The sequence below is a fragment of the Cuculus canorus genome, chromosome 9, assembly GCF_017976375.1.
Source record: "Cuculus canorus isolate bCucCan1 chromosome 9, bCucCan1.pri, whole genome shotgun sequence".
Classification (NCBI taxonomy): Eukaryota; Metazoa; Chordata; class Aves; order Cuculiformes; family Cuculidae; genus Cuculus; species Cuculus canorus.
In genome coordinates this window covers 17879222-17901701 of record NC_071409.1, presented here as the reverse complement: position 1 = coordinate 17901701, position 22480 = coordinate 17879222, and the positions used below count along the sequence as shown (strand labels likewise).

The 22480-nt window shown below is 43.2% G+C and overlaps 1 protein-coding gene across 10 annotated transcripts in view; it reads left to right on the top strand.

Annotated features, from left to right (window-relative positions):
- The window catches only part of LOC104057854 (calcium-activated potassium channel subunit beta-2), a 149113-nt gene extending 138734 nt beyond the window's left edge, over positions 1–10379 (top strand). For 7 of the 10 annotated variants that reach the window (XM_054074109.1, XM_054074103.1, XM_009559293.2 and 4 more), the window contains 3 exons: positions 306–476; positions 2926–3121; positions 9151–10379. In XM_054074109.1, coding sequence (XP_053930084.1) covers positions 306–476; positions 2926–3121; positions 9151–9435 — 652 coding nt within the window. In that variant the 3' untranslated portion in view covers positions 9436–10379. The remainder of the gene's footprint in view (positions 1–305; positions 477–2925; positions 3122–9150) is intronic. The other 3 variants (XM_054074107.1, XM_009559292.2, XM_054074104.1) reach the window with 1 other exon arrangement.
- Positions 10380–22480: the final 12101 nt, after the last annotated feature.

Here is a 22480-nt window from a genome sequence, read left to right as displayed (position 1 = left end):
CACCCGTGGTATGATTGAACTGACCCAATGAAGCTATACCAAAGAAGGATTTACTGAGCTGACACGAGGGTCTAATCCTTATATTTGCTATAGGAGGTTTTTACCTTTTCAGAAATGGCTGTGATTTATTTTGTAAATTGATAAGTTTCCACCAGGTCAGAGTGAATCCAATGAGAAAGGACACCTGAGGACCCTTAAGCCCTTCTCTCCCATGAGATGGGTATGGAGGTGGAACTACCTACCCTGTAGAGGGTTCATTGATTAACTATGAACTTCACATAAGAATGTATTATTTTCAACCTCAGAAATATTTACCAAAAAATCAGGGATCACGACCTACTGGACAAAAGGAAAACAGTCACAGCCCTAAAAGCGGGAGAAGACCGGGCCATACTCCTCGGGCTGGCCATGATGGTGTGCTCTATCATGATGTACTTTCTCCTGGGAATCACCTTGCTGCGGTCTTACATGCAAAGGTAATTTTGTGATGTTTACTCTGATCTCACACTTTCTGCTCCAGCTGACTTCCCAAGACTTTGACTCTTTTTATTAAAGATTTGTAATTTTTCCTTTGGTCAACATAGACACAATTCTGCATTTCCTTCTCCTAGTATAAATCAGGCATAACTAAATTGAAAGCAAGTTGAACAATATCAGCATAAGCAAGGAAAGAATTAGATCCCTTGGCGAAATCTTGATCCATCGGCTTTAGACTTGCCACAGTTTAACACCAGTATAATACCCGTATCAGCTGGTCGGCAGTCTGCTGAACCCTGTAAGCCTCCCCTGGGCTGTTGCTGCAAAGCCCAAAATCAGGAGGAAGCAGCAAAAATATTTAGAAGTCTCAAGAAAGCATACTTTCAAATGGAGAACAGAGAATTAATTTGGGAAAGAAATCAACATGCTTTGTAGTATGTAGTTTTCCATGTAGGTTATTACTTTCATTTTAACAAGTGAAATTCTCTTGAAATATAGTAATTTGCTCAAAGTGAAAGATCATCTTTCATTATTACTGCACTGCATTTAATTTTTCTGAGGCCTTCTCTAGCTTCTTCCTCTGCCACGGAGCAGAAAGTTTGGCCTGTGGTTCATTAGCAGCGTTTCAAGCACCAGCCCTATTTAAAATCCAGACCAGTCTGTAATAAGACAGTCAACAATGTTCTTTCTGCCCTGATCAGTGGAGTTAGAAGAATGAAAAATGTGTAATTGGCGATGAAAATATTAGTCTGCCATGCCCAAAACTACCCTGAGGCAGCAGCCAATACTCGGCATGTTTTGGCTTATTTACCGTAGGCTGCTTCTTTAGGCACGTACAATAAGTGTCTACAGTTAACTGGTATGAGCATCTTCAACTGTATTAGGGCACCTGCAGGAAAATATTCCTTCTTAACACTAGAAAAATTAGTGAAGCCTGAGGATAAACGATACTGATTTGCAGCATCTTATTTGTGAGGTAAAGATATTTGTCCCTTTCTAAATCCAGGCAAAGTTTAGCTTTTTAAAACAGAGATCAAGACTCGTTAAGTATCCAAGAGCATTTCCTTTTCCAAATTGCTTTCCCAGTCCTTTCAGCAATATCGGGGTCAGTAGCAGAGGCTGATAAGGTCAAAACTGCTCAAGTGAAAAGAGATGATTTATATTACTAACTATGTGAAAAATTGCCAGAAGATATCAAAACACCTACAAAGTATCAAATATTCCATCTTCACAAGTCTGTAGGTGTTACTTTATTACCCCCATGCATGAATAAAACAGCAGCCAGAAAGGTGAAGTGAGAAGACAACCCAGGAGTCCTTGCTGTCCCTCCACTTTGCACAGCCAGATCTCCTTAGGGGTTATTCTCCTTTACAGACAGCAGTGTCCCTCCAACAAAATACTGCCTGTGAGGGGAAAAAAATCCTTTGACTTGATTTCACCGCTGAAATCATAGCGTAATTTAATATAAATATACGACGGAACATACAAGCAGATTTACTGCCAAAGCAAAATAGCAAAAGAATTAGTCAGAAATCTTTGATATTCCTTACTGCATAAAGGTTTTTGTAGGCTTGGCAAGAGGCAGGCAGACCCTCGGCCCACTGGGCGTGAGCTGAGAGGCTGAGCAGGGCTAAAGGGGAGCCATGTGGTGAAATCTGTTCCTGAGCCCATGAAGGGCCTCGCACAGAGCCCACAGGGTGCCCTTCCCATTGCTGCTCTCATCCCGAAGGAAAATCCAGCTGAAGATTTTTAAATACATGCAAGAAATCCAAGTGAACATTGCCAGTGCACACCCAGGCTCCATCATTCCAGTTTCAGCTTCTGCTGAACTGGAGATAAGCTGAAATCCGTCATAATTATTGCATCCGCTGGCTTAATTTACAGAAAACTGAGGAAGCTGCTACTAGAAAAAAGCCTTTCCACAGGTGGAGCTGCATGTGCTACCACTTGTGTGTCACTGTATCTTCATCCACATAAATATACATACCCTGGTAATACAGTTATCCTCCCAGCCTTCGCTTTAAATGGAACTGGTCTTGATGGTTAACCATCAAGTCGTAGTCCAGGGTGTTCCATCGTGTAGCGCTGCGTGCAGTGTGGTCTTCTTGGGGCAAGCTGCTCAGTTTTCTCCTCTGTTATATCTGTTGTTTCCTTTATGTTTCTGAAATAACTTCTCCAGACTAAAAGTTTCAGTTCCTTTTTCATTTATATGTAAACATAAGCAAATCAGGTATTTTTGTGCCCAAAGCACAAATTTTTGGTGCTACAGGATAATGCACTGTCCGATATGTTTGTCATGAGAAAGTCCAGCCTTTGTTGAAAGCCTTGCAGCATGTACCCTGTCCTACAAGATGCTTCTTGGTATATCCCTAGTGGAAAGCCTGCGCTGCATTTAGTGCTTATTGCCCATTCTTGCCATGCTCTAACACCTCTTTTTTTCCTACTTAGTGTCTGGACAGAAGAGGCTCAGTGCTCACTTCTCAATGCGTCCATCACAGAAACCTTCAACTGCTCATTTAGCTGTGGTCCAGACTGCTGGAAAATCTCCCAGTACCCATGCCTCCAGGTGTATGTTAATCTCACTTCTTCTGGCCAGAAGCTTCTGCTCTACCACACAGAGGAAACAATGAAAATTAATTCTGAGGTAGGAGTACAGTATATATTTTCTTCCTTAAATGGGTTTTTGAGGGCCACTCACCTTGTCATACCCATTCTCTCCTTTAAAGCATAATGAGACTTCCAGCACCTGCTTCCCTGGTAAATACAGAGCAGAGGAAGCAGAAATCACTGTACAAACGGAGCTCACATCTCTGGAGGGGGCAGTTTTCCACCTTCATCCCCTGCAGGGAGTGCAACTCATCCCATACAGGGATGTCCCAGGGGACTGGAACCTCCCTCATCCTCTCTGCCAGTGGATCCTCTGCCTCCCTCATCCTCTCTGCCAGTGTTTTATATGTGCAGGCTAGTACTGAGCACTTCTGACACTGATATTCTTGTGAAGCTGTGGACAAGCCACTTATTAGCCACGTACAATGCTGCGTGATAGCAAATACCCGTAGTGATGTGCACAGAGCATCTATGGTGGTGAGAATAGAAATGGTTTTATTAATGCAGGACCAGGCAAGGCAACCAAGAGAGAAAGAAACCCCCATGTCTAACAGCAGATGTATCTCCATCTCAGTCTTTGGTGACAAACTCTGCACCCTGAGCATCTCAACTGAAATCAGCTGTGCCACTGGGGTCAAGGCTCAGCAGTTGCCCCTGTGGATGGTGTAAAGATGCTGAAATTTGCAGAGCAAGGACTGTCAAGATAAAAGCAGCAGCACAAAAATAAAAGGCCTGGCTTTCAGGCATGTATAAGTTAAGGCGTCAGCCTATTTTTCTTGCACAACTTCCCTGATTCTAGACATTCAACCAGAAAAATTATTCTTAACAAATCTGCAGAAAAATTTCTCTCTCCGCTTCAGCAAATACAAAACCCAACATAACTCCACCCAGGTGGGATGGAGACAGCTCCTGTCTAGAGGCTATAATGAGTGCAGTGGATGCACAGAAGGCATCTCCCTGCCAGCCCACAGCCACAGCTGTGCAGCCGATGCAGTGCTGTGCATCACGCCCAGGCACACAACCACTGCTTCAGAGGTGGCTGTTTGCTCACTCTGCATAGCAGGGATTGGACCTCTCCCCACCTTCCCTTCTTTGTATCTACAGCACTTGGGTACCTAAGATCGCAAGCTGCAGCGACCTATGATGCAGCTAAGTCATTAGACTTGCAAGTGCCAGATTTGCATTAACTACTTCGTTATCCAAGGTCACTGAACCCCAAACTATGGGTGCGTGGCAAAGCACAGCCTATAACAGCAGAGCCCTTGTTCAGGCTGCTGACAACGTAACCTATTGTGTTTCTATTTATGGCAGCAGTTCAGTAGACCAAATTACTTCTGCATATTAAGATGAAGAGGTATTAAAATTAGTCAAAGCACAGTGTTGTTGCACCAGGCCAGTTATTCTGCTGGATAATTAGCTCCTGTGGCTGAGAGACAAAGTCCTCTGGATCTGAAGTGTGAAATGGAGAAAAGTGCATCCACTTCCCCCTCTGAATTGGCATCAGTGCAGAAAGGAGGCACTCATGATTCATGAAGCCTGCAGCAGGGCAGACCCCACTTTCTACCAGGGCAGAAGCAAAATTCAGTAACCCCCCATACCACAATTTGTTTGAAATGGATCAGATTGGTCTCTGTGCTCCACTGGATTCAAATAAATCAAAAGATTCAGCAGAAACCTCCACATTCTGTTATTGATCATTTTTGCTTGCTGAAATGGACTTCGAAATTCTCCCATATGCCACCTCCTCTTAATTTAATGTAGGCACAGTTAATACTTCTCCAGCCCAAGGTTGTTTTACAGGTTAAGCTTTGTTCTCAGGAGGATTCCTAGTTTTTCTGACATGCTGCTGGCTACGTGACCTGAATCCACACACAGTTTTGAATGGAAGTTTGCAATGTCTATAAAATACCTGCCTTCTTGTGCCTGGCTGGGATCAGCAGAGTCTCCAAGCTCAGATCACCACAACCCGTCTCATCTCCCTGGACAGGCACTTACTCTTCCCCCGAAGTAGCCCTATGCGGCGGGATGAGCAGCCTGAGCATGGCTCATTTTGTCATATTCCAGCTGGGTGCTAACTGTCTGCCTCCATCCACCTACTCAGGTCTGCATTTCCTATCTTTCTCCTCACCAAACAAACAACAACAACAACAAAAAAGCCATCTCTGGCTTCCTGAGCCCTGACATTGCTGGGAACGTTGCTGAGCACGGTGCTTACCCTCTGATGCCAACACCAGTGACCTTCAAAAGGTCAGCATCACCCCTGCCAACCTCTGTGCCTCACTGAGCACTGGTGTGCACACAGAACAGTATCTGGAGCCCATCTCTCTCTTCTTCCCACCAGCCAGCATGGATGGAGCAAAACACACTTTGATTTTAAATAATCTAGGAGCCTTGCTATCTAACCTAGCTATAGCCCCACAAAATGTGGTAAGGAGTAGGTACAATTTACATCAAGATGTACAGCATGCTGCTGCCAGTCTCCAGAGTCAGTGGGAAGTAAATGAATACCAGCTGAGCTGTTCAAGTCTTTCCCAGAAAAGTGCACTAGAGTTTTCATGGCTTTTTATTGCTCTAACTGTGTGTACTTTATCTCTAGCCTTTAAGACAAGCCCAACCCCTCATCAATACCACAACCACAGTGGCTTAAATGCTTTTACAGCTAAACTTTCCCTTCGCAGCTGTCAGAGGATTTAACAGCCTCTGGGAGAGGTAAATCAGCCTGTGTGCCGCACACCAGGACCGCGGAGCCAGGCTGTCACCCTGAGGAACAGCTGCAGCAGTTAAAGCACTTCTAGAGGCTCCATTTCAATCTCATATCATTTTGATTCTTTTCCTGTCATCAGAGCTAGTGCTGATTTATACCTGTACTCTGTAAGTGAGATAACAAGCAGGCTTTAATCACCAGAATCACCGCTGTGCCACCTATAACTGCCCACCACTCAGAAATGATGGGTGATCGCACGGTTTCCCTCTGAAGGTTCAGGTATTTATAACCAAGGGAAGAGTGTGCCTGGTGCAGGGGGAGCAGCGATGTTCAGCTGTGATTCTCTGCAGGCCCATTCCTGCAATTGGGGTGGAGAATTCAGTCCCCAGGAATCAACAGCAGGCCAACACAGACACAAAGCTCCTCACTTCAAACCTGTTGCACTTTCCAGAAGAGGTATAAACTGAAGTCCTGACCACTTCCTTACCAAGACTGTCACAGCACATCTTATCAAAGTTTCCAGTCCCTGATTCCCAGCTTCCAGTTTCAACACGATAGGGATATACACCCCACTTGCAGACATATGACAAGAGCCGTGTATTTTACAGCCCAGGCTGAACCAGGGGCCTCTCTGGCAATAGGGCTGTCAGTGGAACTTCATTGTATTAAATGAAACTGCCCCCTGTTTTACCAGAGCTGTTGTGGGATCTCCATGCTTAGAGATATTTAGAACTTGACTGGAGCACATTGAACTGGATGCATCCGGAGGTGGCTCACGCAGGCTACCTCTCCAGTCCTTTAAATTAGAAAAGCTAAGCTGGAAATGTAATAACAAGTTCTCTCTGTAACTGTCTGGTACGTCTTCCTTGTGATCAGATTGCGAGTAACTCAAGACACACTTTTCTCACATTGTATCACAGAATTCTGACCTGAGGTAGAGAGCCAGACATTTTTTTACTTTCAGATTTACAGGCTTCCAAGCATTTGACAATGCGGACGTGCAAGAGAGCAGTATAGACCCAGTAGTCTATGTTCACAGGTACAGCATAACCATTGTGGATGCAAAATTCCCTGCAAGGCATTGGAGAAAATAAATAAAGGTCAAATCAAAGAAAACACTTAAAACTTCCCATTATCCATGTCTACCAACTTGCTCACCAATGACCTGTGCAGCACAGCACAGCAAGCCCTGTGCTGTCCCTGAGGTCTCAGCGGGGAAGCCAAGGCACACAAGAAGGCCAGCAGAACCCCACAACCACGCCCAGAGAGTCCTTGTGCAGAGGAGCATTTCAAAGCTGAGGCCAAAACGCTTCCAGCAGCTCAGGACATCTAGGACGAGGCAGATAGCACATGGAGTAAAGGGCACCCACATTTTGGAAAGGACACGGGAGACCACAGCCTGAAGAGACAGTTTCAGCTCAAGGAGCCTGGCTGAGAGGCAAAGCGTATCACCCTTCCTTGCAAACCACATTTCACACCTTCATCCTACCAGACCCTCTTGCCATGGGCAGCCCAATCAACCCACCACAACTTGTGGTTCTGTGACATCAGATGTAGGAAGAAACAGCTCAAGTTCTGCCTCAGCATCAGGTCTTCTTAGAAAATGTTTTGAAAACAGTTGGATTTGTAGGAAGTAAGACCTCCCCCCATTGCACTCTTGGGACATTCCACAGTCTTTGAGTCTGGGAACCTGTCATCATTTGGACTTTCATGTGCCTATGGTTTTCTGTCAAGGGAGGAGGGCCGGATTTCAGCAAGAGCGAGCAAGTCCTCATTTAATCTCCTCTCTTAGAATAGTAACAGCTGGAATGTCAAGAAACAAAAATGCGTAGTACCAAACTTGCAAGGGAAAAAAAAAGACAACCCCCCCAACAAATCCAACAGCAACAAAAAAGCCATCTAAGCTGGAAATACTGCTGTCTTGACAGAGATAGCACATAATTTAGTACAAGAAAATGAGGTCGCTAGACTGAGAAATTTCCCCTACTTATCAGATTATGATCTATTGAAGAGTCATAGGCACTGGAAGAGGGCTTGTGGCTTTGGACATTTAAGACAAAGCTGGGCAGAGTGCAAAAGAATATCCTGGAGGGAGCAGGATATACTAGCAGGAAGATGGATGAGATATTGCTGCTCTTATATTTTCCATCTCTAATTTCTAGAGCTCTATGAAATATTCATAATGGCAGCGCTACCATGCTTTACCCTTTATGCTCCAGTCTGCTAGTGCCAGACAATCTTTCTGCTGCACTTCAAATTATACTCTATGCTAATACACTTGCCAATGAAGCAATCAAATTCTGTTATGAGGTTAATGCTTTGATCATTATTAGGACCAGAAATTTGTTGCAGTATGTTACAAAAAAGTCACAGCATGGTCATGAAAAAGAATTGAGGGACATTTCTAAAGTGTATACATTAAAACAATAATAATAAAAAGCTATGGGTCACATTATTTTAATCAAAACATCTTTTTTCCTTGGTAAAACTCATTTTTTCTCCTTAAATTATATGGAGATACTTCAGGTGCTCACCCAGGACAAGAAGGTTTGGCAGTGCAGGGAGGGAGCATGGTGGGACCCACAATCACCCATTTTTAATTAACTTGGTTTTAGACTTCTTGGGAATGCTAGCCTGAAACCATGTTAGACAGGGAAAGCCCCAAAATCGTCTTTTCTTTGTGTCTGAGACTGAAATTCAAGCAGCATCTGCAGATAAAAAGAACTGTTGGACTTAGGCTGGGATCAAGCACAAAACCAAGACTAAGAGCCATTCTGGTAGCCAAGCTGTTCTTCAGCTCGAGGCTGAATGAAAGTCTTCTGGGTTGTCAGTAGGAAAACTGCATTTTCTCCTAGATTATCTGTTTGTCCCTAACTGAAGCATTATTCCCAAGGGAAAATTTGTTTATAGGTCTCTTATCAGCCTTCTCCTCTGTGGGTGAACTCCTGTACCCACTATGATCACTTTGATTGAGTGAGATCTCAACCACCAGATTTGTATTTACAGAGAGTCAATTACCCATCTAACTGTGAGTGTATGTGTGCCACTTAAGATGAAGAGGTACTTCATCAGTTCCCTTTTTGCATGTGTAAATTAGCAATAATAATATATTCACCTATCTCACGAGGCTGCTGTGCAGATTAAAGCATTGATGTTTGTACAGCACTTGGAGGTTCTCCAATGGGAAATTCTGTAGATGTGCAAAATATTGAGTTTCATCTGTGATAAATTTATTATTAGCTTAATAGTATTACACTCTTATGAAAAGCATAATCATCTTGAGATTTTTCCTGCTTGCCATCTTAATGCAGGCATTGTACTTGGTTTAGAGATGCATTTTTCTCCCTTTGATTTCTTCCTAGTGTTCATACATACCGAAGTGTGGCAAGAATTATGAGGAATCCATGTCACTAGTGAACGTTGTGATGGAGAACTTTAGAAAGTACCAACGCTTCTCCTGCTTCTATGACCCTGAAGGCATTCAGAAGAACGTGATCTTAACAAAACTGTACAGCTACAACGTGCTGTTCCACTCCCTCTTTTGGCCCACCTGCATGATGATCGGTGGGGTTGCCATTGTCGCAATGGTAAAGCTGACTCAATATCTTTCCCTCCTCTGTGAGAGAATCCAAAGGATCAATAGATAAAAATGAAAACTTGGAGATTTAATTACAGCAAAAATACTGTTTTCTCATTCTTCACCAAAGAACCTTAAGTTTGTAATGTGCAAGTCTGTTATAAGTTCCTTATTATATTCTTATAAGTAGAGCAATAATGCAAATGCTGTTCTATATGCAAACAGGATGTTATTATGCAGACAACTGAAAGAAAATACTGTTTTGTGTTGACCGTCTATATGATCTTGTTTTATGCTGAGACTAGTACTTCTTTCTTTTCTACAGCCAGAACAGAGCTCAATGTGACAATTTGCCAAGCTTAGTCAATTGACGTTTTCAATGTAAAGGATTCTGGGTAAAATTCACCACTGGACAAAGGGCAACCAACCACTTGCGCATCACTGAGGTCTAATATCTGGCTTGGTCCATTTGATGGATTTGTGGCTTTGGGGTTTTTTTTATCAAATATATATATATATATATATATTGATGATAGGATTTTTTTGTGGCAAGATGGCACAAAAGGGACATATTTCGAGGCCAAGATAAGCATACAGTATTTTCAGTCTCAGCAGGACTTGGTGATGCTTTGTGTTTGTTCCCTCAGTTCAGAAGTAGATTTTACCCTATGGCATTTAAGGTCTTTTGGAAAACACTTCAGAGTTTTATTTTATTTAGTGCTATAATTTTCTTCTGTCTTATCAATATCATCTTTGTCACTTGCAGAAGCTGTAGCCAAAAGAAACAAAAATCACTTGTTCCATTTTCTATTCTAGTCTGAGCCCTATTGATGGAGATGGGACCAGAACTCCTTATGTAAAAGTTTATTACTCATTTGTCTTGTATTTGCTACCATATCACTGTAAAGAAAAAAAACACAATCAGCTATTTTTTCATTTTTTACTTCCAACTATTTTAGATTTTTTTACTTGATATATATACAGATATATATATAAAGAAAAAGCTATATTATATCTAGTTGTGTATTGGAACTTGATTATGGGGGCTTTTTTTCTTTGTTTTTACCCACTGGAAAGTGAATACAAACACTCATGTATTTATAACCCTCATGTTTGGATAATATCATAACGTGGAGGAGCAGCACTGCAGGATCTTATTCACTATTCATGGTGTTGTTTCAGTCAAAGGTCTTTGTTGGTGTGACATCAGAACTGACAAAAAACTCATCCAGTTCTACAGCTCTATTTACTGAATTGTTAGATAATCATCATAGTAGATCTGGAACTATCTCCTGACCTTAACTCAGTGCTGGCTGACATGAATTATGATTGAAAATGCCCAGGTGTGAAGATTTATCAGAAAAACTGAGATTCTGACTAAGCTGTTGTCCTATCTGTCAAATATTTACCACGGGGATCTTGCCAATGCAATTTCGTGCACACTGCAGTCACGCTCTGCATAATTTATTTTTATTCTCCTGTAGAAAGCATCCCTTCTTATGTTACATTGTAAGGGCACATCTTTCAGTTTCTCACTTTGTACCCAGCCTGAAGGACAAACGCAAGGCAGCTCCTGTGAGCACCCTGTGAACTCACCAGCCAATAGCTCAAAGAAACTACTTACTGGTTTATTCAAACAAAGAAAGAAACATCTTCACCCCTCAAAAAGACTATAAAGCAAGTATCGTGCCTAGGTCATCTATATAGAAGTACCTTTCTGCAATGTAGCATTAAAAATTTCAAGGTGTTACAAAACTTTACAAGTCATGCAAGTGTAATGTGAGCTGTAGAAAAATGAGTTCTTAGCAGTGAAAATGAACCTGCAATCTTGTAATCAGTGGTATAATTTTCCTTAGGTAAATAAATTCCTGAAGGGTGGGGGGGTTATAATCAGAGCTCCAAAAACATGTAATAAAAATATTGAATTAAACCTTCCAGCTTTCAATATCTTCTGCCTTGAGGCCCAGCTTGTTTCATCAGATTTTACTGAGTAGATTCTATTGCCAAGAGACAAGGAATGCTGACGCAAAAAGGTAATTCATAACTGATTATTTTCAAATATGTGGTTTTGATCAATCTGTTGGATTTGCAAAAACCACCATCAGTGGATCCGGGCAGCATCAATGTGAGTGGAGTAGCAAAGTCTTTGATGAACTATGAGCAACCTTTATTAGGCCACCCATCTGCCAGAGGAAGGTGAGACTCATCGCAAGTGCCAGCAAGGATGGAGGAGAGAGATGGGGACCTCCCGCTCTGCCTCTAGCACCGCTGCCACAGCACCCCACCCCTGCACACATGTGGGTACCACCATGCGGAGACAAGAGGATTCATCATCTGGTGCCTATACATGAAGGGCCCACAATGCAGATGTTCATCATCGTTAGAAAACCAAAAGCCACTCCCCAGGGCGTCTTCACCCTTTATTAAGTTGTGCTCCCTTCAAGCAGGGAGGTTTTATCCATATCCTGTGCGGTCATACTACCCATGGATGTCCTTCATCTATCTCCCTGCCATCCGCTCAGCCACACACACCCCCAGGGAAGGACTATGCTGCCAATCGCCATTCACTAATCAGAAACGGTTTGTGGCACCGCTAGCAGAGAGCTGGGATGGCTTTTCTACACTATTACCAACACTGACGTTGACAATTTACATAACAATTTACATGGCCTGCAATAAAGTAGCTCTTTGGTTGTCTGTGACATTTTCAGCGCCTCTGTTTGTGCAGTTTGTTTTTAGGGACAAGAAAGCTGATTTCTCCTGGCATTTACACATCAAACGCTGCTTTCAACATGTTGCACCATAAACATTTCACCAGCACTGACGTGTGTGAAACATCTTGATGCTGTTACAGTCTATAATGATTTTGTTGACATTAATGGGGAGATCTGTGGGATAGCAAAACAAGTTGAGTAACTGGGTGCAGTGAGGTAAAACAGTAATTTTAAAGGGAATTATCTGTCTGATCACTGGCACAGTTAACCCCCTACTGAAGCGATAGCATTGCAAACACAATTTTGACAGCTCCTGCTGCCCCAGAGAGAGGTCGTGTTTCAGAGGGGATATTACTCTGAGCTATTTTGCTCTCTACTTCCATGTTAATATCACACTTGTTCCCTGCAAAAATAAATTATGTTCCCATAGGGAGCTCAAACAAACAAGAAATATATGGTAGTGAAATCCAGTGATCAGGCAAATGCACCACATGTACAAGACTGGTCCTGACTGCTCCTGGCACAAACATTCCACCCCCTTGATATTCCAGCTGGGAATTCAGGACAGCTGGGAACACACAGTGCTGCAAAACTCCTTAATGGAAAACAGCAGCACAGTATCCAAAGGCATTAGGAGCTTATGAGAGGCACCCTTGTGGGATTTAAAGCATGCATAAGTATTCCAGGTGCCAAATTCACATGGCCTTTTAATAGTTATTTTCTTAATTAGGTTATTTATGTCAGGTCTTATTTCTATTCTGGAACATCTAAATCTGAAGCTGAAGTGTGAACATCCCTGATGTAATAATCTGAAATTTGGCACCTTGCAGCAGGCTTACTAAATGTCACTAGCCAGGACATAGAAGAGCTTAATTTGGTTTAGCTTTTCTAATTGAGAAGAAATCACTATCTCTCAAAAGGTACTCTGAGAACAGCACATCAATGTCCAGTGTGAGTTTGAGGTGGTACAGAAGAGAAAGAGGGCTCAGAACACAGAAGCCTCTACATCAAGAAGACACAAATGCAGTTATTTCAGACCTGAGTGACTAAACAAGAATGAAGTCCTAAAGCTCTAAGGCACAGCTGAGGATGCTTCTGGCTTTGCCTCTGCCTGCATCTCCATCCTCATCACCAGCCACAGAAACATTCAGTTGAAGAAGCTGCCAAGAAGGAACAGACTGATGTAAGCCTGGTCCAAGCTGAATCTGCAGCTGTTTGACTATGAAAGCTGTGACCTTACAGCAACACCATTCTACCAGTATAACCTCTGGAGGGAATGGCAATTTCAGGGTAACAGCACCTTAAAAAATGGTCAGCTAACTCCTCATGCAGTCGTGCCTTTTTAGAATAGCTGCAGACATTCCAGTGGATTGAACTAACATCTTCACAGCAATAAAACTTTTTGCATAGGCTCAGAATCCAAATAGGATCAGCTGTCCATTAGCCACTGTACTGCTCATCATCTATCAAAGCCCTGGGAGAACACCCTCACTTTCCTGGTCCACTGCACACCCATCGCTTCGCAGCACTCAATTTTTCAGAAAGAAATCAGCACAGTTTGTGCTGTACCAAAACATCTCACAACTGTATACAAACTTTGCCAAATTGTTTTTTTGTCATGCAGGAAAACAGAAAATCAGGGTCAAAAATCAATTTTGTTTCAGTGTTTTGAAAACAAGATATTTCCTTTTTTTAGTTTGAACTGATGTTGCCTTTCAAAAGTTGGGGGAGGGGAGCCTTAGGTATTTTTCTTGGGAAGGCTTGAAAAAATAGTTGTTTCTGTGATGTGAAAAAACTATCAGCAATTGCTCAGTTCACTGAACATTTTGAACTTTTTTCTTTTGAGGCTTTTAGGGATACAGTGCTTTCCTTCCACTTTTTGAACCAGTGACACAGATGTGACCACCAGCTGCCCCGGCTGGCCTCGGGTGATCATCATCTCAGAATAACACTGGTCATTTCTACGGGCAAAGTAAAGCACCCACCTCAAAGAAGATATAAACTACTAAATTAGGTGACAGCAGGAAAGAGGAAAGCAGCATTTATCTGTTATCACTCTCCATGTGGGGCAGCAACCACTCAGTGTCAGCTCCTCTCCCAGGTGCAGCCATCCCTGCAGAAGATGCTGCTGTTCCAGGGAATCTTTTATGTGCACGGACACCATGCACTTTAAACCAAACTAGTGGTTTCTTACACAAACTAGAGCAGTGAGGCCATGCAGCTGAACTGTTTGAGCTGTTGGAAGTTAGGGAGGACCCTGCAGGCAGAGCCCATGGCTGGTACACTTGAGTGGGTTTTAAGCCCAGGAGCACAGCCAGCACAGCACTTGCACCATAATGAGCTGTATATCCCAAACCACATCCTCGTGTATTCTGAGAAAACGCACTGAAACAGGAGGGATGAGTGTCTCTCGCATTGCCCAGCAAATCCATCCTGTTCTGGCCACGTGCTGGTCCCCTAACAAGCCATTTTTCAGCTCAGACCTGCTGTTGATTAATGCGAAACAAACCTCGTTTCACAAAAAGTACTTTTTTGTCCTTCAGAAGTGATCTGAAAAAAAAAAATGGAGTTGCTGCCAGGTGAATTCACACCAGGCTTTCTATGCATTAAATTTCTCCAAACACTGAAAAATGTGTTAACATTAGTAGACCTGCTGCACAGAAGCTTGTCTACATTTTATAGGTCTCCATTTTCATACACGGAGCTGGTGAGAACATATTTTTAACTGAATTACATTTATTCAGGTGAGAATTCAGCATATTTCATTGCCTAGTGAATTTATTGTAATGTAGAGGGTCAGAAATACTAATTCCAAAGTGCTCCGTAGACTCTACACACCCAGAAATATTACAGCATGGCTATCACCAGGCAGAAAAACAGCAAATTACTGAAATAGATAAGCAGAGATTGGAATCAACTTTCTCTTCTGGGGCACAGAAAAGGTTTGTTTACTTAGGAAGTCTGAAAAAAAATAAAAAACCAAACCAAAAAACAAAAAAGATGAGAAGCAGAAGCATCTCCAGGAGGAGTCAGGCAGGTCACATTCATGGGAGCAGATGTGCTCATCCCCTCTGTTACAGCACAGCAAGACCAGCCCTGCTACAGGTTGCAAAAGAAGTTTTATGGCTTTTTTTTTTTTTTCCAGGAGCATGTTCCATTTCTAACACATCTTAGGAAGAAGTGTTAGGAAATTGCTAAAATCCTGGTTTTACCATTCCATTCACTCCAAACTATCTTCAGTTTGAGATACCTCATTTTCAATACATCATTTCATTTCAAAAGTTACATTAATCTGGTCAGGGCTAAAAAAAAATTACATAATTTGAACCCCAAATGGAGTTATCTCCCACCAGCCCACTGAGCTCTTTGCACTGACCCAACTTATTTTTTTTTTCAAGTTTGTCATTTTGCAGAAAACTTTGAAGATTTTCATTTTTCAATACCATACGCAGATAGGAAAAAACAGCTAAAACGTTGTGGAATTGAAAACACATTTCCCATGCAACTGAAGCTAAAATGTTTAAGAAAAAGCCTTTAGTGTAGATTTTCAGCTCAGACCTGCTGTTGCTTAAAGTGAAACAAACCTCGTTTCACAAAAAGGACTTTTTTGTCCTTCAGAAGTGATCTGAAAAAAAAATGAAAAAATGAGGAAGGTGTGAGCTTTCATCATCTCTCCCAGCCTGGTTATTCCTTTGGATAACTGCAATTACTACTGTGCATTCAAGTGTATAAGCACTTTTTGATACCGAGCCAGCCACACACTTGGCTCCAGATCCCAAGCAAAGGATCTGTTGTGCTCCAGAGTCTCCCAGGCATCTCCGGACCTAAAATCAGGTGGGCAAGAAGGAAGAGCACTTTAAAATCCTTCCACACAGAAGGCACTTATGGTTTTAATCACTGTGCACGTAAGCTCTGTTATAGTCATCTCAGATTAAGTAGGAAGCAAATTCTGATGACTAAGCGGCAATGCCTTAATCACTCCCCTCACAAGCAAGAGTTCAAAGCCATTAATACCGCAAGACAGCCCAACAATACAACAGGAGTCTGCTAAAACTGCAGAAGGCTGCAAAACCCAACACAGAGGGAGTCCTGGTGTAATTACTTGCCACTTCCTCTGCACCACTCTACCATATGCCTAAAGACGGTGGGAAAGCAAGTTAGCATCAGTGGCAACACATTTCCCACTGCTGGCCACTCTTCCCTCCCCAGAACATACCGATTCCCAGCCCTGCACAGAACAGTTGTTGTGGCTCAGCTTCCAAATATTCAACGTTTTCTCCCACTCAACAGCAAAACACAGGCCAGGAAATACATCCTTGAGTGCTATTTGATAGCACGTGACCTGTAGCAGGCAAGTCCCGTCAGTCCAATAGTTCTCTCAGCCAGCTTCCAGGAAAGAGTGGGAAAGTATGCAGGGAAAAAGGCAAATAATAAATATAAGTAAGAGAAATGTTCTGCTTTGCACAGGAGAAATGAGGATCATCTGTTTCTATGTAGGGGTTTCCAGGGCACAAGTTGTTTGGAGATCTCCCTCTGCATGGGCAGCACTGGGTGCTGCAGTCTGTTGACCCAAAACACACCAGCCAGCCATCGGTCTGGCTACTGCCACCTCTCCTGCCAACAAATCTGCTCCTGGAGGTACAAACAAAGGCAAACTTGAGGCCACAAAACTCTAGTGCAGGTGTCGTGATCTGTTTGGAAATAATGCCCAGGATTTCACTTCTTTGGCACAGTGCCTGACCCTTGGTAAGTCTCTGCTTCCCAAGGAATAGCGGCTTATCAGCATCTGGTTCTGTGGGCTGAAAGCACTCAAGATCAACACAAAAAAAAAAAGAAAATTTTCTAAGGAAAGAGAACATCCAGTCTGGGCATCTGACCTTGGTCCACTGAGGTCAGCAGCTGAAATTCCACTGATTTCACACTTATCAGGATTCAAGAGCAGCCTGAGTGAATCCATGCGGACAGCAAAGCTGCCCACACTTGTGCTTTCTGTAGGGGCTCACCACTCACATTTACTCATACCAGGACAGCATCATTCGCTTACCAGCAAGCTCTGTGTCAAATGGTCTTGTGCAAGTCAAAGCTCAAAAAATGTCACAGAAAGTTGCAATGGAAAAGTTTCTGGTGTAACTCTACTGACCTGAAAGGTCCACCTTCTCCTAAGTTGCTGACAATTTTTTTTCTTCTGTTTATGAAAAGAAAAGAATTTGAGGACAGACTTTCCGCTCCGAGTAGACACACAGGATTAACCAGCTACCTTTGAGACACACTACATTACCAAGCACTGAGATATTCAGCTGCTCAGATCCCCTCATTGTACATGCCCACAGAGATCAGGGGCACCACAACAAACCAGCAGACATGGGTCCCACTGGCAGCAGGCAAGGAGGAACTGCAAACTCTGCAAAACCCACACAAAGGGCAGCACAAAGGCTGGGCTCTGGGCACAGCAGCACCCAGAAACATTGGGGAAAAGACAACTCAACAATTGGTAGGCAAGTGCCTGAAGTGCAGGTGTTATTGTCAAATGAATAGAAGCTGAGGCAGGAGCTGCGATTGAGTTGGCTGTGAGTGGAGAATATGATCAGTCTTGTTTAAAAACCAGATTTTCTGCTAATACTCCACCACACTCCATTTTTCATTCTTAACGCAAAGCACACTGTTGAAGACACTGAGCACAGCTATCCAGGAGGCTTTCCCCATGCTAAAGGGCACCAAAATTAGAACCAGCATTAGAGAGAATTCATATCCTCTCCTGTCAAAACCAGGAGGGCTTTACATGATATCTCCAACCACAATTTTAATCTCAAGACAAGAGCCCAGAACGAGGGACTGCATCTCATGTTGCAGAGGGGCAAAAGGGAGCCCAGGTAGCTTCAAGCATCCCTGTCCTGACAGCAAGTGTTGCCTGCCTCTGAGCCCTTGTGCTCTGTGGATGCAGCCTGTGCACAGGAATTTGTGAGACACTCACTGCTGATGATTTTCCAGTGTCCTGCCACTAGCTTTGTGCTACTGAGCAGTCAACTTAAGAGAAAACACCTGCAGTCCCAAATTTCTGCTGCCATCTCTGGCAGTCCTTCATCTTGAGCCAATAACATTCTGGCTGCAAATAACAAATTAACAGCCCAGGAAATTTGTTGTTCCTTGTACCCTTTCAGGGTCCCCTCCCACCCCTGTTGGCCTTTCTTCAGGTAAGATCTTGGGCATGGTGATTAATATATGATGGGGTAGCATGTAGAAAAGATACAGATATTTTTTTGGGAAATCTATTCTTTCCATTTTATTTTTGGGGTCTGTTTTCAACGCTATTTGTCACATCTCTGCAATCTGTTTGAATGCTATTTGTCATCTTCTCAGTAATGAAAGGCAGCACCCTTAAGCGTTTTTGCTAACCTTTTAACTGATGTGTTTAAACTGATAAATTCAGCTAGGGAAAATACCTCAGAAAGAGCAGTTATTTTTATTTAATAAAAGGAGAGCACCTCTCAGGCCACAGCCAATCTGGAGGAGAGGGCACCTAGATGTAAAGCTGCTCTCTCCTCCAACTACATTACTGCAGTGCTGATATTGTTGTGTAAAAGTAATAGGAGCATCAGTGATGCCTTGAGGTGGCTCAAATCAGCAAATCACAGGTCTGGCTTGAAGAAGGGTTTTGCAGCTAATTGTGATGCAACCAAAAATGTTCCTTCAGCAGGGTGTTTTCTGGAAAAAAAGTAACCCAAAGTCCCAAGTTTAACACATCCATGGTTTGAGTCAAGTTTAGCTTTTAAAGCCTGCTACAGCTGCTGGTGGGTGTACCCCAGGGCTGGGTCCTTCCAAAGGGTTCACCAGGTAGCATCTACTACTTCATACACTGTCCTTCAGCAGTGAATAACTGAGGTCTAAGCTTTTCCTGTGCATTTCAAACAAACACTAATGCTCGCCAACTCAATCTGTCTCTTTTTACATTACCATGCGAGTTGACAGAACCCATATTAGACAGAGGCTCATGGGACCAACCGACAGCACAATGCAGCCAAACTCCAGGGTTCCACAAAATGCCACTTCAAACCCTGTTTTTCTCTTTGCTACTTTAGTTTGATGCTTCTCCCCATAGCTTTTGACCCATTCTCTCCCTTTCCTGTAGTTCCCCAAGTGTTATTATGCACTCTTGTAGCTCCCAGCCCAGATGAGATTTGCAGGGAGATACTGGTTTCCATAGAGCAATTCTGCCTGCTCTGGCAGAGAAAAATCCTTCCTGCTCCAGACAGACCTGACACTGAGCAGTGAAATGCTAAAATATTGAAGTATATGAATCTCAATCAACTTGAAGGAAAAAATGAATTCCCTGCAGAAGCAGTACAGCTCCTTCCTCAGAGAGCTACTGATTAACAAGGTTAATTGTGTACCTGCCAAGAGCAGCCAGCATGAGTTTGCCCATGTAATGTACAAGCACCAATAACCGCATCCTCACTATCCTTGGGTATCCAAGCACACACCACACCAGCAGCTTTAAACTCCAGTTCTGCCAATCTGGACTGTGAATTTGTGAGCAAGAAAATCCAGAGCTTGAGTCGGGCAACTCTGTTCACAGCTGAACCACACCAGTGCCTCCTGCGGGTGCTGCCAGTGCATCACCTCTGCCCTGCACACTGGCAAGGACAGCGCTACTGAGCATGAAGAGGCTGAGTGGTTTATAAAAGATTAAGCCAGGCTTCTGCATATTGCTACTCACATGGCTCTTGCACAGTTACAAAGAAATCACTGCCCAAGTTTAGTGCTCTGAGCAGGAATCCAACAGTGGAAGAGTTCTCCTGTATTAAATTGCTGGGTCATGAAATCTCAGGTCCAGAGAAAGGTCTGGTCACATTGAGAGACTACGCAAGGTGATAGCAGCCTTTGCCAGAGCATGGCAGAAAAATATCCTTCAAGGTCCTCCTCCAGATGCCATATGCTGTTTGAGCAGGATTGCACCCTTCAGCTTGGCCTGGACCACTCTGGCAGGTCAGGAGCAGCTGTGTCTTCCTGTGCAACCATTGAAAGGTTTCCACAGCAACACACCTTTTCACAGATGTCCAAGACATTCACAGAAACAGAGTAAACAATTTTCAGCACAATATTTTTCTATCACATGATAGTACTTCTCGTCCCAAAACTTCCAAAAGGGATTGTGGCAGTATCAATAACATTTTATCTTAAAAGATACAAACAGAAAAAAAGGGAATTTGACCTTTTCAGATGAGGATTTTCTCTTTGAATTCCTAAGTAACATTTTGTACTTTCATTTATTGTCCATTCTAAACAAAATGTTATCAGAAGAAGACATCATCCAGCTGTGGTGTTCACACTAACCCAAACTGTCATATTGAGAGAAACCAAACCAGAGCATTGCATAGAGCAATAAATTCCAGGCTGTAGCTACTCCACTTAGAGCAGGTATTTCATGCTCTGAACAGCCCCAGCACACACAACTCTGCTATTGGGCGCAAGGGAAGAAATTGTAAAAATGACAGCCTCACAGCAAAATCACAGTGGAGAGTCTGGGGAAATGCCCACTGTATGTGATTCAGGAGACTTGGAGACCTGAAGGAATTATGCTCAGCTTTGTCAAGGGCAACTAGTTTTGGTATGGAACAAAGCCTGTAGCAATAACAGCTCAGAGGAAAAAGGACTTGAAGGCTGGGTGATGTTGGGTTTGAAAGTTGAAGCCAAGATCGGCTGTTTCTACTGCCCGTGGGTCCTGGGAAGAAGGCAAGGGCTGGACCTGAGTGTTGTGCAGATGCGAGAGGAGAGCAGCCTGTCCCAACACCTCCTGGAGAGTTGAGCTGGCCCATACAAGAGAGGGACTGAGGCACAACATCCTCAGTCAAAAGGCAATATGCATTTCTTAGAGGTACATTTTAAAAGCCAGATGCTGAGTTCATATCCTCAGAGTCACAATTTTCCCCATGTCTTTTTGAAATATTCACAAAAATTACGTCTTCAAAGCCTGGACTGCCGCACCCAGCTCATACAACAGTGCAAATGTAAGGAATCAAACAGTTATGGGCCCATTCTGCCTCACCGAATTGCCTTTGAATTGCCAGATGCATACAGCACTTTGGTTTCTTGAAGAATCCAGAAGAGCAGGGATACGTTACAGCCAACATTTTTAGAGGCTAAAGCCATTTTGCAAATTCAAGTCCTAAATGGCCGATAGTCCTTTCAGGAGCACAGAAACATTTGCCTACCAGCCAAGGAGCTTGGGCTGCACCTGGCAGCCTGTGCCAGGCCATCACACTGGGAAGGCAGTGGTCAACAGTTCAGTATCCCTATAGAGGCCAGGTGACGAGTGGTGTCTGTCAGGGGTCTCTATTGGGACCAGTACTGTGTAGTGTCTTCATTAATGACAGACATCAGGATTAAGTGCACCCTCAGAAAGATGACACTAAGCCGAGTGGTGTGGTTCACATGGCCAAGGGATGGGGTGCCATCCAAAGGGACATGGACAAGCTTACCACTACTACATTGCTTCCATGGAGCCACCAAGCAGAGCAGGCCACAAGAGGCTTGTAAAGATGACTTCCAGCTGCCCAACCTGTCCAGCATGGCACAGAGACAAGTGCAAGAGCTTATCTCCTAAATCTGATCAACAGCAAGGTCTCAAAACTTCATCCTCTAAGAGCAAAATAACAGATACCAACAAAGGAGTTGTTTGAAAATATTAATTCTCGAAGTCTTCTTAAAAACCATGAAACTATATTTTCAATAATGGATGCAATAGCACAAGTTGGGTGACTGTCCCTACACAGTCACAATGGATTAGTGCTGTCATTCAATATGAAAACTCACAACAAGATCTACCCTTCAAGAAATGGGTAACCACAAGGCAAAGATAAAATTGAGTGATGAAATCCCTATGGGACACTCAAAGAGCAGCTGGGACACGGCTGATCTCCTCTTAGCCTAAGACAATCCCACCACCTTTCTTCTCTGCTTTACACTGACATTTGCTGCAGAGGGAAATGTTGGTGCTGCACCCATAAAGCAGGACACCTTCCACATGAGATTAGCCATGGTTGTCTACACAGCTGCAGCACACCCCAGGTCCCAAGACCTGCAGATTAGCTGTGTCATTGCTCATTGCTGAGAGTCCTTCACAGAAAAAAACTCCAGGAATTTAATATATAAACCTCAGCCAACTTATCAAAAGTGTTCAAGATGTTTAGGTCATTAAGCAGCAATAGAGAATAATGAAAGAAACCAAGCTTGCACGTCATTACTATTAACCGCAGTGCCCTGTATAGTTTCAAGTTTCCAAACAAAATGCTGCATAGCAAAGCCAACAGAGGCATAAAAACTGGAGAGACTAAGGTCACAGAGAAGGTGAGAACAGAGCTGGGTTTGTACACACATCGGCTCTGAGTGACATGACCTCTTCCA